The sequence below is a fragment of the Cervus canadensis genome, chromosome 9 (assembly GCF_019320065.1).
Source record: "Cervus canadensis isolate Bull #8, Minnesota chromosome 9, ASM1932006v1, whole genome shotgun sequence".
NCBI classification, from domain to species: domain Eukaryota; kingdom Metazoa; phylum Chordata; class Mammalia; order Artiodactyla; family Cervidae; genus Cervus; species Cervus canadensis.
This window is the reverse complement of record NC_057394.1, coordinates 79,817,438-79,829,816: the sequence shown is the minus strand read 5'-3', so window position 1 is coordinate 79,829,816 and position 12,379 is coordinate 79,817,438. Positions and strand designations below refer to the sequence as shown.

Sequence of the window (12,379 nt, the reverse complement as noted above, 5' to 3'; positions counted from 1 at the left end):
ACAAACGCACCCTCCAAGCTATATGATGACCATATATTGTTTTCCCTTTATAATGGAATACAATGGCTTAAAAATTCTCATCGCCGAGCCAAATTCATCCTTTGGCACGCTTGTGAAAACAGCGAGGAAGACTCAGTCACCGATGGGAGAACAAGGTGACCTCCGTTCGCGAGCCGGGCCTCGGGAAGTGGGGAAGAGGGCAGGCGAGGACCGCCAGTATCAGCCATCAGGACGTCCTGCTAATAAACGACTTTTTCACTGTCCACACTTTAATTGGTTTACAGCCTTTTCTGTTTATTTATCCATAAGAGCTGCTGCTAAATGGCTCGAGAAGGCGCTCGCCTAATGGCTCGGTATCGCTGCCGGGGCTGTGGGAGGCGAAAGGGGCGCGGGCGTCAGCGGGAGCGAGAGCGGAAATGCATTTCACCTTTAATGGACTTGGCGCTTTTATGACACCCTGAGCCCCGTCCACAGAAGAAACACAACGCACCACCCAGCTCGGGGGCGAGGATCTGTATCAGCCTGATAATCAGGCGATCCCCAAATCTTCTTACCTTGTCCCACCTAATAACAACAAACGGCCGTCTGACCGCGGGTTCCCGGGCCACTTCTTGGGGCAGCCACCACCAGCAGCAGCAGCAGAAAAGGCTTACTGTGAGAGCGGGAAGGTGCGGGCGGCCCACCTTCAGCCCCCACCGCCCCCTCCCCACGTTTGGCGGCGGTGTTCCTGGCCCCCCGGATTCCCGGATTTTGCCAGCGAGCGCAGGGGGCGGGTTGGCTTTCTGCTGAGTGCTCCTTTCCTTTCTGCAGGACCGAGCAAAAATATTAAATGGGAGCAAATGAAGCATCGAAACGGAGACCAATTTACAGAAATGTGCAATTAGACGAGAAGTGCAAAGTAAACACGTTGGGGAGGGGGGAGAGGGAGAGGGCCGGGGGAGGCGGGCGGCAGCAGAGGGAGAGGGGTGCGGGGTAGGGGGGCTGAGGAGGGGACGAGCGAGAGCGGGGGGAGGGGAAAGGTGCCCGATCTTTGTCGCAAGCGGTGCTGCCGCCTGCTCATAACCACGTCGCCAAGTCAACCCGCGGCGACCGAGCCGATTATCTCCGAGGGTCAACACGCGGCGGCCCGGCCACCCCTCCGGCCCTGCCCTCAGGATCGATGTGGTCGCTCGCGGCTGGCGATAGCGGGTCCTCCGCGGACGCCGGGAACAATGGACTCATTGACGGGGGCGCGGAGAGATTAGGGGCTCAGGTCCCACGGCCTTTCGCTCCCCGGCTCCCTCGGACTGCAGGTGGCCCTTTTCCCTGAAGAAATCGCCGGAACTGTCCCCCGCCGCCCGCTGCTCTCAGCCGTCCCTTCGGTGAGAGAGGCGCTCGGAGGGCCCCCGGAGCGGCGCGCGTGCCCACCCTGGGGCGGACCCCTCGGTGCCCAGCGCTTACTCACCCCAGCACAGATGATGCCCGCACCAACATCTCACCGCAGAAGGATCTGCCGAGAAGTTCAGATCCCCAGCTAGGTTTTGCTTTTTAATGAAAATGAGGCATATTTCGGGACAGCGCACGCACTGCCTACGCATTCGTGTGTTTCCCACCAGTCGGTTAAAATCTGGTCAAGCCTGGTAAAGGCCTGGACGCAGTCTGCAGTTTAGGAAAGTCAGTGCAGTGATTTTCTCTTGCTGGTTCCTGGTGGTCCACGCTCTCTCTTGCCCAGGCTTCTCTGCAAAGGGGTCCAGGGTTTCTAAAACCCGCCTGGCGGTTGGAAGACTGCGGTCATTTCGTCAGGACGCTCAGAATGCCCAGGGCGAAAGGGTCGGTGGCGTGGGTCCGAGGTTTGGGGCCAGTGCGACCTCGAGATAGTCCGTGAGCACCACTGGTTTCGAAAAAGCGTCTCTATTCAGTGAGGACCACAGAGTGCTTTTCTGAGCACTCCCCTCCCGGGTCTACCTTGTTTCCATCCGACCCAGGAGTCGACTCTCTGCAGCCGCCCAACTCAGGCTGGGTCTCGGGACTCCTGGGGGGCTAGCAGATCAGAAACAGGATGCCAGTCCCTCCCCTGGCCAGACACAGAGGGGCTGCAACTTCGTTTCCTCCTGGCCCCAGTAGGAACCTGCATTCTGAGTTGACCAAATGAGCCTCAATTCCCCCAAATCAAAAATTAATAGTGCCTTTCAATTTAAAAAATTTTTAGGCCATTGTGAATGCTTCTGAAGTTATAGTTTACACCCCATAAATCCCCAGAGCACAACCATAGGCAAAATCACACTGCGAATCCTGGATCTTTATGTGTAAGCTCACTGACATCACTCATGGTTGTGTACAAATTGCACAAATAAAATAGAACCAACGGCTTCTGACCTGTAGAGCTGAGGTCTGTGCATTTTTGGGGGCCATATTCCCTAACAATATTTTTAAAGTCTGTTTACAACCTCAACATATGTATATACTTGCAAGTTATATCAATGAACTAATATGTACAGTATGAAACATACAAGGAAAAACAGACTGTTTATGATGAAATATATTTCTATAAACGAATAGAAGTTCCTGCCCCACTATGAATGTTCATTCCTGCCCCCATTTTGGCACTGTCCTTTCAAGTGTGTGCAGGAAACCGAGCCGAGGGAGAAAACGGAAACATCCAGGGGGCTCGTGGGGACCCGGGTCTGGCTTCTTAAGGCCGCGGGCCAGGCCAATAATGGCCTCAGGCAGAGCCACGTGGGGCACAGCGGAGCCTATGGCGCGGCGGCCGCCCGCCCGTCCTGCCGGCCCCGGGTGCCCTCCGCGAGCCGCGCCGAGCTGTCAAAGCTACAGGGTGGCGCCGGGAGTGCCAGCGCCGCGCAGCTCCAAGTCCCCGGCCCCAGCTCTCTCTCCCGGGTCCCAAGCCCGGGCGGCAGCCATGAACCGCGAGGAGCAGTACTACGCGGCCACGCAGCTGTACAAGGACCCCTGCGCGTTCCAGCGGGGCCCGGCGCCCGACTTCAGCGCCAGCCCCCCTGCGTGCCTGTACATGGGCCGCCAGCCCCCGCCGCCGCCGCCGCCGCCGTTCCCCGGAGCCCTGGGCGCGCTGGAGCAGGGCAGCCCCCCGGACATCTCCCCGTACGAGGTGCCTCCGCTCGCCGACGACCCCGCGATGGCGCACCTCCACCACCACCTCCCGGCTCAGCTCGCGCTCGCCCACCCGCCGGCCGGGCCCTTCCAGGATGGAGCCGAGCCGGGCGCCCTGGAGGAACCCGGCCGCGTCCAGCTGCCTTTCCCGTGGATGAAATCTACCAAGGCTCACGCGTGGAAAGGCCAGTGGGCAGGTGAGTCTGCCCACGCCCCCCCCCCAGCCGCTCTGTCCTCACCCGCTCTCCGTTCGACTGCCCCTGTCTCAAAGCGCTTCCCAGGACCCTCTCTCGGTCTGTGACCCCAGGCCCCCACCCGGGATAACCTAGAGTCGGACTAAACCTTAGGGAGCTAACAAGACCATATTGCATAGAAGCGTTTTTTTTCCTGGCTCAATCTGGAGCGGCCTTTCTACTCAGGGCTCTTCCTGGGAATTTAAACCTCTTCCTCCCCTGTCCGCTGAACTCCAGGAGCCGGAGCTTCCCGACAGCCTAGGCCTGCCCGAGTTCAAGGCTTGGGACCTTCCAATCCCCTTCCAGCGGGGTCCCCCAGCCCAGGACTCCTGGAGTGCTGTGGAGGGAACCGAGCGGGTCTCTGGGATGCACCGGACCCCGGCTTCAGAGCCCCGGCCTCCTTCTGGCTCTAAATTCCATTCCCCACCCGACCCCTCCTTACTGGCGACTTCTGTGAAGCAAGCCAGACCATCTCAGGGGCACCTAGTAGGTGCAGAGAAGCAAGTAAGGAAAACTGTAGCCAGGCGTGCAGAGGTGTCCAGAGGCCGGAGCTGGGCGGGAAGGGGGCTCACCGCAAGGCCGGGGACTGGCCACTCACCCTGATGGAGAAGTCTGGGGAAGCTCACTCACTTCTGAACAAACACCGGCTGCTTCCCAGCAAGGCAGTTTGAGGAAGGAGATGCCCTCCTGGCACAGGCGGCTCGGAAGGCCCCAAGCACTGGCGGGTACCGGAAAGTCGGCCCGGAGCCGCCCCCAGGTCCCTTCTCGCCTGACCCGGCAGCGAGTTCCGGCTGCGCGGCCTGCATCGCCAGCACCGTGTGACCGCTTCCGTGCGGAAGCCCCTTCCAGGCTCACCTGCACTGCAAGTCGAGGACTTTTCTCCTCCTCCCAGCTAACAGGCAGGAGTCACGGGACGAGGCTGCAGGTGCCCCCACCCCGGGAATCCTCGGCCCCCAATCTGCCCGGCCTGACTGGCCTGCCTGACTGTGAGCTGGCGAAGCCAGGCGGGTCTCTGGGGAAACCGGGCATGTCTCTCCCCGGGGCTTGCCTCTCTCAATCTTTCTCCCGAAGGTTCCGTGGGGTCTCAGGCAAGTCCTGAGGCAGGACAGAGTCCAAACTCAGGCTGCGATCTTCCCCCGCGCCAACCAAACCCGGGACTGACCCGCGCGAAGTTGCGGCCAAAGGCCTTGGAGCCTTGGGAAATGCGGGCTTCTTGGGAGGCGGGATACCGGCGAGCCTGAACCTGGACGGGAGGTCCAGGAGACGCCTGGTGCACTGGGGACGCGTTTCTCCAATTCCTGGCCCTCCTCCTCAGCTTCCTCAGGAAAAATGCGAAGGAGGTTCTGAAAAAGCCTTTCTGAGGTGGGGTAACTTCCCCACCTCCTGGACTCCTGTGGACAGAAGGGGTCAGAGTGTAAAACGTGAAAGAAAGATGGCAGCGGGGGTGATGGGGGGAGCTCTGTGGAGGGGTGACATCCCCTGGTTTGGAGGACCAGGGCCAGAGAGACCTGTGCCTGTGGGCCCTCCGACCTTCGGGAGGGCCCCCCTCCAGCCCGGATGCTGCTGCACCAGCTCAGTCCTCCCTGGAAACTCTGGAAGGAGCCCAAATTCAAGGTCTTTGACCCCCTACCTGGCTGCTCCTAGAGGGGCTTCATGCCCCTGGGGAGAAAGAAGTGACCCGAAGGACTTTTATTCACAGATCAATCGGGTATGATTATTAATAACAATAGGAACTTCCAAAATCCTCAACCTAAAAAAGGAACTACATCACCTCACTGGTGGGCTTGCCCCTAAATACTGCCCCACCCCCCCGCGCCTTAGAGAAAGGTACAAACTGACCTCTTCCTTTTTCTGACCGCCGGCAGCCTCCATCCAACACTTTCATGTTCACTCAGTCGCTCAGTCATCTCCGACTTTGCAACCCCATAGATTGTAGCCGGCCAGGCTCCTCTGTCTGTGGGATTCTCCAGGCAAGAGTACTGGAGTGGGTAGCCATGTCCTCCCCCAGGGGATCCTCCCAACCCAGGGATCGACCCCTCATCACTGGCAGGCGGATTCTTTACCGCAGAGCTACTGCGGGAAGCCCATCCTACACCAGGGTCCCTGAGTTAGTGGGCCCTGCGGAGCCTCTCAGAGCACTGTGGTGAGGCTGGTGAAAACAGGCCAAAGCCCTGTAAGATTGCGGGTTGAATTTACAAACTCTGAAGGACCTTTTTAGATGTTCTTTTAAAAAAATTTTTTTTAATTGGAGGATAATTGCTTTACAATATTGTGCTGGTCTCTGCCATACATCAAAATGGCTCCCTCATTTCTCTCGAAAACCAAGAAAGGCTTCAAGTGTTAAGATTCTGAGATGCCCCCAGCAAGCAGGACTCCGCTGACTCAGACCTGAGCCTCAGCCTTGGCTTCTGGGCACCCCCTTTCAGTCTGGGGGAAACCCCAGCGGGTTGTACAGGGTGGTTAATCCTAGCAAACACATACACTAGCTTTTCAACTCTAGCTGACAGGCATAGGAGAAATGTCTGCCCTTCGCAGGAAAAGATGACTTCGGCCTGTTCTTGGTATTCTGGTGGAACCGACTGCCCCAGAGTCCACAACCTGGGTGCAGCCGGTGTCTCATCCAGAAAGGAAAATATTAGGGCCTTGAGGCTCGCAGCCGCGGCCGCAAACTCCGGGTGAGCAGTGCTAATCCCCACCGGACTGGGCCTGGCTGTTGCTTCTTTGGCCTGCGGTTCTTCTACCACCCACCACTGCCACCTCCCCAGTGGGGTACCCAGCTCCCCGGTAGGGGGTCAGGCCTGAGCCTCCCCTCCCAGGGAGCCTCTGCTCCCACCTCTGCCAGCATTTGGGGCCCTGGATGCAGAGGCTGGGGCTGACAGTGACCTTCCCTCGGGTTCAGAATGGTTCCCCTTCTGGTCCAGGGCAGGGGCCCAGCCGAGGTCAGAACGACAACTGCAGAGAATCTACCAGCTCTTGAGTTGGTGCTGATCACAACAACATAACTCTATAGAGAGATTATGTGATATAACATATGAGATACAATAATACATGTCATAACCTCCGGGTTCTTATTAGCTCAAGGTCTTTCCAACTGAAGGTTGCACCCATTTGTTGGGGGTGAAATTCATTTACTGTGTTGAGACCTCTTTATTTGTTTTTTAATGAGCTAGTAAACTCCAGAATGTGTCCGAAATGTGAGAGACTTGGGTTTGACCCCTGGGTTGGGAAGATCCCCTGGAGAAGGGCATGGCAACCCACTCCAGTATTCTTGCCTGGAGAATCCTCATGGACAGAGGAACCTGGTGGGCCCCAGTGCATGCGGTCACAAAGAGTCGGACATGACTAAGCACAACCCAGTAAACAACAGGGAAAATTAGACAGCATCATATGTGGTAAAGTTTGGTTTAATGTCCTAGGTTTTTGGTATGTCAATTATATATCAGTGTGTGAACTAAGTGATGATTTGAAATACATTTCTTACTATGAGTTGTCATCAGAAAGGTTTTTTTAAAAGTCCTTATTTAAAGACATTTTTTACCTTTGTAGAATTCAGTTGGTTTAGATTCTTATTATGTGCATTTGGGGCTTCTCTGGGAGCTCAGACAGTAAAGAATCTGCCTGCAATGCAGGAGACCCGGGTTTGATCTCTCGGTCGGTAGGGAAGGGAAGATACCCTGGAGAAGGGAATGGCGACCCACTCCCGTATTCTTACCTGGAAAACTCCGTGAATAGAGCAGCCTGGTGGGCTACTGTCTGTGGGGTCGAAAAGAGTCGAACAGGACAGAGCCACTAACACTTTCACTTTTTCACTATGTGTATTTTAATCAGCATCCACCCAAACAGAGTGATTCTAGACCCACTGGTTGATAGAGCCACGGGGAGATAAAAGACCTCCAAGAAAAGACAGGCTTACCAGGGAAGGCCTTTGAGCCTCAGATTGTACTCTTGGATAGATGGTTGGACCTCGGCGGCCAGAGCGGCTGGGAAAGGGCCAGAGCCGAAGGACCGGGCTGCAAGGGTGGGAGCAGGCGCGAGGAGCCAGGGGTCGGGGGTGGGGAGGCCCCACATTCACGTGCGATGTCGCCCGCAGGCGGTGCCTACGCCGCGGAGCCCGAGGAGAACAAGCGGACTCGCACCGCCTACACCCGCGCGCAACTGCTGGAGCTGGAGAAGGAGTTCCTATTCAACAAATACATCTCCAGGCCGCGCCGCGTGGAGCTGGCCGTCATGCTGAACTTGACCGAGAGGCACATCAAGATCTGGTTCCAAAACCGCCGCATGAAGTGGAAGAAGGAGGAGGACAAGAAGCGCAGCTGCGGGCCCCCGGCGGCGGGAGGTGGGGACGCGGAGCCCGAGCAGGACTGCGCGGTGACCTCCGGCGAGGAGCTGCTAGCGCTGCCGCCCCCGCCGCCCCCCGGGGGTGCCGTGCCGCCCGCGGGCCCCGCCGCCGCCCGAGAGGGCCGCCTGCCGCCGGGCCTTAGCGCATCACCGCAGCCTTCCAGCGTCGCGCCCCTGCGACCGCAAGAATCTCGGTGAGATACTCGCCCAGGCGGGAGGAGCGGACCCAGGACCCCGGGTGTGACCACCGGTCCAGGCTGCAGGGGAGAACCGGGGGGCTCTGAGGCCCCTGTGCCCACTGGGAAGCGGTGGGGAGACGCTGTCCTCCTCCCCCTGGAGAAGTGACGTTCTCTGTAATGTCCGGGGCCCCTTCGGGTGAAACTGCTGGGACTGGCAAAGACTGGAGTGTTGGACCTCTTTTTAGAGAAGCCAACTCTTCAAAAAGACCATAAAAACTGTACAGATAGGAACCTTGCCCCAACACAAGCAGGCAAGCTGGCTGGAGCCCCTTCATCTGCCCGGAAACAGAGCCATTTTTTACTCTAAAGGTCTCTCTGCCTTTTCCTTTAGAAATAATTGAAAGGAAATACCCGAGATTTCAAAGACCTAGTGAAATGGAATAGAATAATTCCTCCTCTTCTGTTTTAACCTTTTCATCAGAACCAGGCACCTCACTGCACATCCTTCGGCCTCCACTACCTTGCAGAGGTCCCTGGGCAGCGGCAGGGCAATGTACAACCCCGTTGGTGAGGTGGGAGGGACCTGGAGGTTTGGGGGAGAAAGAGGCCCGGATCAATCGCTGAACCAGAGATATGTGGGTGTGCATTTAGTTCCTGGTCTCCTGGCAGGGAAGACTGCAGAGGCAAGCAGGGGGGCCTGACTCACCTTGGAAACTATCCAGAGTGTGATTTCCACATCCTCAGAGATGAGGAAAGCTTCTGCGGTCGGGGAGCTTGGGGGGAGGGAAAATGGCTATTTTTATTTAAAGTTTTTAAATTACCTCACAGTTCTTTACAAACAGGTCTGTGGTTTCCAGGTCAGTTGGTTGTTTCAGGGTCTGGGTCTTGTGTTCAGGTGATGTTTGTGGGAAACGATGAATAAATACAGATAATTGGAAAGAGATCAAGACTGATTCCCCTCGCTTTGTATCGAACCCGTTTTGTGGCGCAATGATTCCAATTCATTTTAAAAAAAATTAAAGCAACAAATTTTCTTTGGCACTAACCAGAGAAAAGTCGGTAATTAAGACACCACCTCTGGGTTATGAGGTTGAGAAAGCCTATCGGTGGGTGGATTTTCGGATTTATTTTAAAGTTAAGAGTCACTTCTGAAGATGAATTAATTTCTTAGGCAACGGAGCCCAGAGATGGAGGGTTTGGAAATGGGGGGGCTGTCCATGAATAGGTACAGTGTCAGAGCTGCCTCCCTGCACTGCTGGCACCCAGGTCATCAGAGAAACGCCCAGAGCTGGTGGTCCTGGATGAGTCTCCACCCCTGGAGTCCGGGGGCCAGGAAGCTTGTGTTGGGGGCACACAGGCTGCAGTTCTGTGGGCTCCCGACCTCCAGACACCCCCTCCTCCCCACGACCCTTGGACAGGCAGCTGGCCCAGCTGCGCGCCTGAAGGCGCCTCCCAAGTGCCCCCACCGTTCGGTCCTGCGGCATGGACTCATAGCCAACAGTCGATGATATTTTCTTTAGCAAAAAGACGAAAGGTTTGTTTCGTTGGTGGTTTTTGCTTCTGCTTGTTTTGCTGTTTTGTTGTCATTGGGTTGTTCTGCTTTTTGTTTTTCTGAGCGAAATCGAGTCGTGATGTCCAAAGAAAAGCAGGTTCTGTGGATCAGAAAGGAGCTCTTCCTCGTCCGTGAGACGCCTCCCAAGGCAGGCAGTCCCCTCGCCCTGCAGCCTGTGTGCACCTGCCTGGGCTCCGGAGTCCAGCGCCTCTCGGTTCAGACCTGGGGTCCCTCAAACACCGGCTGAGACTCTGATAAAATGACTCCACTTCCCCGTTCTTGGGTTTCCTCATCTGAAACGTGGATGCACCTCACAGAGCTCTGAGGTTTACACCAAAGAACACAAGCAACGCGCTTAATTCAGTGTCTAGAAAATAGTTACCCCTGTAAAATAGTTGTTTTACAACCGTGGTCGTTTTCTGGGGAACTGCGGCTGCAGTTCTTCACGGGTCCCCACAGCCTCTCTCCTTCGACAGATCCCCTCTTGGTCACGTACCCACTGACCTTTACTGCGCGTCCTAGTTTCACGCTGCCCCACTTCGTAAGTACACTTAGACTGCCCGCAGCATCCCTGACCAGGCGAGCTGTCCTCGCCCGGACATCGGGGGAGCTGATTCGGGGGGGGGGGGGGGCGGAAAGCGGACCCTCTGGAGCTCGGCCTCCCAGTTGGTGGAGGTAAGGGGATTTGAGCTCGGAGACCAAGGAGATGTTGAGGTTTCCCGCGGGGACTCGGGGTTCCAGGGTTCCGCATCCCGAGGAGAAGCCCGGGCCACCGGGGCAGGCTCGGGAGTGGAGAGCGCGGTCTGCCTCCGGCCTGCCTGCGGGCCTCCAGCTTCGCGGGGCCGGCGCCTCCGCGCGGCCGGCGGTTCCGCGCAGAAGCCCGGCTTTCGGTTCTGCCTCCCCGGTCTCCAATCACCTTCTACCCCTTTCGCTACCCGGGCCCGAGGACAAATCCCTGAGTTCTCCGTTTCCTCTGTCTTCCCTGGTGCTTCAGACGGTAAAGAATCTGCCTACAATGCAAGAGACCCGGGTTCAATCCCTGGGCCAGAAAAATCCTCTGGAGGAGGGCATGGCAACCCACTCTAGTATTCTGGCCTGGAAAATTCCATGGACAAAGGAGCCTGGTGGACAACAGTTCATGGGGTCGCAAGGAGTCAGGCATGACTGAGCGACTAACATGCTGGAATATAATGGGCTCAACGCGAGGATGAAATGAGACGGCGTCTTTCAAGTTTATTGCCGGCCGGCCGCACAGTGGTGGGGGAGGCAGAGAGGAGATGCTGTTGCCAGTGGAGGCCGGCCCCCCAGGAGACCAAGGAGATCCAGGGAGGCGGCGGAGGACCGATCCGACTCGCCAGGTAGGCCTGGAAGACAGCGAGGAGGGGAACGAGCTCCGGAGCCACGCGGGGCCTCACCTGACCGGATGGGGCGCGCGGTCCGACAACCCCGGCCGCCCAAGCCCCGCGTGCGGCTGGACGTGCGCTCCCAGTCCACGTGGCGGCCCTCGACTATGGGCTGGCGGACGCGAACCGCGAGCAGAGGGCGCCCGGAGCTGCCAGCAGAACCCCCGCGCGGCCCAGGTTTCGGGTGAGGAGGCCTGAACGACGATGAGCCCTCCCTGGAGCCAGAAAAAAGAGTCAGCCGGCCGGGGCTCAAGGGACCGCCGGGTGCCGGGCCCCACGGTAACCGCGGTACCTACCTCCCCTGTGGGGCCAGCGGTCTCCCTCCGCTCCTGGGCGCGGTGCGCTCGTCCTCGCAGTGGACAGACACTTGGAGCCCGGGCGCCCGGACAGCGGCCCCGGCACGGAGGGAGACGGGGCCGGTCCGCGCCTCCGCGCCCGCCCCAGGCTCAGGGCATTCGCGCGGGACCGCGGACCTCACCTCTCCGCCCGGAATCTGCCGTCCGCCATGAGGTACCTTCGTGGAGCCGCGGCACCGTCCAGGCTCAGCCACAGCTGCCCTCCCGGATTCTGGAAATCCCACGCGGGCTCCGCGCCACACCACAGCCACCAGGAGCCATGGAGGGCGCCAGCCGCGGCGAACCCCGGGCCTCCCCATGCAGAGAATCGGGATCTCAGGGTACCGACCACAGTGCTCAAAATCCCCTTTTGTCTTCCGGTATTATTCCTTCCGGTAGATTTGCTAACGGTTTCATCAAGAAGTTCTCACCTTAAAAGCCAAGTTCATACCACGCGGTAACCACATCTGAATTCGAGGTGATTTCGGGGTGTGGCATCTATAATTCGCTTACCCCTTCAGATCCGGGCCTGGCGCCTGAATGCGTTCTTGACTGGGCTTCTCCTCTGGGCCTGCACCTCCGTAGCCTGCAGTGCTTGCCCTGAAAGCACCCAGTTTTGGAAAGCGGGGTCACCTCTCCTCCTGATGTTTCTCACAGTCACGGAGATTGGATTGATTATCGGTGAATTTATCACGGTAAATAGGAGCCACTCGGGTTCCCCTCATTTCTCCCTTCCCACAACAAAGGCTGTGTTGATTTCCCAGAGTAATCTTGACCCTCAGTCCAGCGCTGTCACACTCTCCATGTGCTCTCCTTCAACTAATTCTGTTCAGTGCATTTGCTGAGGTGAAATCTAACTATTACAGTGCCCTTTGCCTTTGTTCTTTCGTTCCCATTCTCCTCCTCCTTTTCTTCCTCTCCAGATCTGTGTTTCTATGTAGGCGCGTGTATGCCTTAGGGTGAGCCTCCATCTTCATTTCTCGGTTTGTCTGTTGGCCTGTGTGCATTTGTGTGCGTGTGTTTAGGATGTGTCTTACGTGGGTTGCAGCGGTGGCGCTGATCAGTGTGTGTGTAGGGACCAGGGACACCTTCCTATACACTTTTCCCCCCACCCGGGACAGCCTGATGACATTGCTTCTGATGCAAACTGGCCCTTCAGGTAATTGTGTCAATTCTGTGTGTTGACACGGTGTTTTGGGGCAGGAAAATCAGTCTTGAGTAAAAGCTGGCCAAT

The 12,379-nt window shown here is 57.5% G+C and overlaps 1 protein-coding gene across 1 annotated transcript; it reads left to right on the top strand.

Annotated features, from left to right (window-relative positions):
* Positions 1–2,807: 2,807 nt before the first annotated feature.
* PDX1 (pancreatic and duodenal homeobox 1) lies at positions 2,808–8,677 on the top strand. Its single transcript, XM_043478111.1, has 2 exons — positions 2,808–3,302; positions 7,429–8,677. The coding sequence occupies exons 1-2, from the start codon at positions 2,897–2,899 to the stop codon at positions 7,872–7,874; spliced, it is 852 nt and encodes a 283-aa protein (XP_043334046.1). The 5' UTR covers positions 2,808–2,896; the 3' UTR covers positions 7,875–8,677.
* The last annotated feature ends 3,702 nt before the right edge of the window (positions 8,678–12,379 follow it).

Coding starts and splice junctions, on each gene's coding strand:
- PDX1 (XM_043478111.1), top strand. CDS start 2,897: ATGAACCGCGAGGAGCAGTACTACGCGGCCACGCAGCTGTACAAGGAC. Junction 3,303..7,428: donor GTGGAAAGGCCAGTGGGCAG/GTGAGTCTGCCC, acceptor TGTCGCCCGCAG/GCGGTGCCTACGCCGCGGAG.